The sequence below is a fragment of the Echinops telfairi genome, unplaced genomic scaffold (assembly GCF_000313985.2).
Source record: "Echinops telfairi isolate 266 unplaced genomic scaffold, ASM31398v2 ScPeMD7_7469;HRSCAF=8507_0, whole genome shotgun sequence".
Classification (NCBI taxonomy): domain Eukaryota; kingdom Metazoa; phylum Chordata; class Mammalia; order Afrosoricida; family Tenrecidae; genus Echinops; species Echinops telfairi.
This window is the reverse complement of record NW_022111372.1, coordinates 96,908,681-96,911,090: the sequence shown is the minus strand read 5'-3', so window position 1 is coordinate 96,911,090 and position 2,410 is coordinate 96,908,681. Positions and strand designations below refer to the sequence as shown.

Sequence of the window (2,410 nt, the reverse complement as noted above, 5' to 3'; positions counted from 1 at the left end):
GTATAGACTATGTGATACCTAAAACAGGGTTTTACTGTAAGCTGTGTTCACTCTTTTATACAAATGAAGACGTTGCAAAGAATACTCATTGCAGCAGCCTTCCTCATTATCAGAAATTAAAGGTAAGGCTGAATCTAAAAGGAGAGGTGTTTTGTTAAAAACAAACATGAATGAAAATAAGTGGGACATATAAAGGGTGGATAAATATTCCCTTTGTGGAGATAGATTTATTTAATTGTTGAAGTGGCTTTAATTTTAATTAGTTATTAAAAATCAGGGAGTTAGTTCCAGTTTAACATCTGCTGAGAGTTTGCATTTCTGCCCCAGATGTGCATATTTCATTATTTGCATGTTAAAAAGATATATAGATGATTTATTCAACAGACATGGTCCACATGTTTTTGCTGAATGGATATAGACAGGCTTATGATTTTGAATATTATTTCTGCATTGATATCACTTATGTTGGTACCATTATGAAAGGGTGGGGCATAGGTCAGTTATTCTTTACTCTGAACTTTAAGCTGTATTATTACCTAAGAGTATTGGAATGGTGAAAAATGTCTAGGTACTTAACTATTTGTAAACCATATTCTCTGTAATTAGGTATTTGGGATATTGAAGATGGCTCACTTGATTTATTTTGAAGGATTTTTTAAACTATCATTCTGGAATTAATTATATATTGTTATTAATAATATCTTAGTAATAGCCATTATAGGGTTTATTTCCAAATTGTTAATTTATCTCCCCATTTTCCTGCTTCATCATTCTGACATCACTAGCCACCCTCGAGGTACTTATTCTAAGCCCAATGTCCAGAGTAGGTTTTGGGTCTCTGTGAAATATGCAAACACCAGCCTCTTATCTACTCATGCGCATTACAGCTCTTTGACAGATCTGAGACTCTCCAGGGAAGGCTCTACCTGTCCCTCATGCATGATAATGTCATAAGAGATGACCCAAAAATAGCACTCCTAGGCCCCAAGTTTCCTATACTCATGGGGACTTCAGTGAAAACATACTTCGTGAATACATGCCCTCTCCCTCTTGAAGTTGGTATGCCAGGTGTTGGGACTTGGTAGCCCTGCTAGTTGGGAAACACAAAGCCCCCTTTGTTTTTTGGATAACTTGTGTTATTTAAAGGGCCAAACCAAACTTTGTGGCACAGTCTTTAAATTTGTCTTTTCTTTTAAAAATATATTATGGATATACTTACCTGGCAGGTGAGATAGCATGATATTGAAGGTAATTTTCACAGAGCTAAACTCACCAATTGCACTTTGGCTGTGCTGACCCCTCTGATTTCCCCAAATGTGGGAAACTCAACTACATAAATTTGTAGTAGTGGGGGACTGAAAAAAATATTTTTAATATATAGTGAATATGATTAGTTCCAACCAGAAGGGTTTTTTTAAAAAAAGATTACTAATGTTTTAGATTAGATTTCAAAAATACATCTCTCATTTCATTAATGTCTTACAGAATGTCGTCTTATGCCTAGAGAACTGTAGATTGTAAGCCACAGACAAGTCTAACACGAGTCAGCATGCTATACATTGTGGTCCAGCTGCCTGATTTTGTAAATAGTTTAATTGAAACACAGTCACCGTTGCTTATTTATGTATTGTCTGTGACTGCTTTAGTGCTATAGCAGAATTGAATTGCAACAGAGACCAAGTGGCCGCCAGATATTTTCTATTTCCTTTTAAAATGTTTGACAGCCCCTAGTTTAATGGATAAAGTTCTGAATGATGTCATTTTAATATGTTTCTAAAAGAATATAGTAGTTCTTTCTGTATGACTATGGCCCTAAAAATCAGGATTCATAGTATGTTGAAACAATCAGGTGTTCATTTTTTCATCATTTTTTATGCTTTATGAAGTGTCTCTTCTGAACCAGTTTAGTTGTGTACACTAACGAATCATTCTTGAAAGTATTTTTGATAAGGTTATATATTATAGACTGCAATCAAGTCCATAAACTTGGGCACACTGTGTATTTGGAAATAGTCCCTAGCATCCATTTGTCATGTTTCTCTTAGGTGACTTAATCGCTGTAATGCTTTTTTGTGCTTTCTTCTTTTTCACTTTTCAGAAATTTCTGAATAAATTAGCAGAAGAGCGCAGACAGAAGAAGGAGGCTTGAGATGTTCAAGAAGCTTAATGATTTCAAAGAAAATAATGGTTTTTTGAGTTTTCTTTGTTTTTTGGTTTTTTGTTTTGTTTATAATGTTAACCTTTTTTTAAAAAGTACTGATAGTTAGGAAAATACTGTACCCTCCTGTTTTTGTGGAATAATATTAGCTGTCTCATGTGTTTAAATCTTATAGCAGAAATGCGTATACATTTAAGTTAATGAAGAGTAGTTTTTGTTTTATCAGAATGGCAACAGACAGAAGAACTTTGT

The 2,410-nt window shown here is 34.1% G+C and overlaps 1 protein-coding gene and 1 non-coding gene across 2 annotated transcripts in view; both read left to right on the top strand.

Annotated features, from left to right (window-relative positions):
- Window positions 1-2,404, top strand: part of MATR3 (matrin 3) — a 23,825-nt gene extending 21,421 nt beyond the window's left edge. Inside the window, exons 14-15 of the mRNA XM_004697019.3 lie at window positions 7-122; window positions 2,099-2,404. Coding sequence (XP_004697076.1) covers window positions 7-122; window positions 2,099-2,149 — 167 coding nt within the window. The 3' untranslated portion in view covers window positions 2,150-2,404. The remainder of the gene's footprint in view (window positions 1-6; window positions 123-2,098) is intronic.
- Window positions 1,212-1,373, top strand: LOC115873684. Its single transcript, XR_004048569.1, has one exon. It is a non-coding gene; the product is annotated as a U1 spliceosomal RNA (small nuclear RNA).
- Window positions 2,405-2,410: the final 6 nt, after the last annotated feature.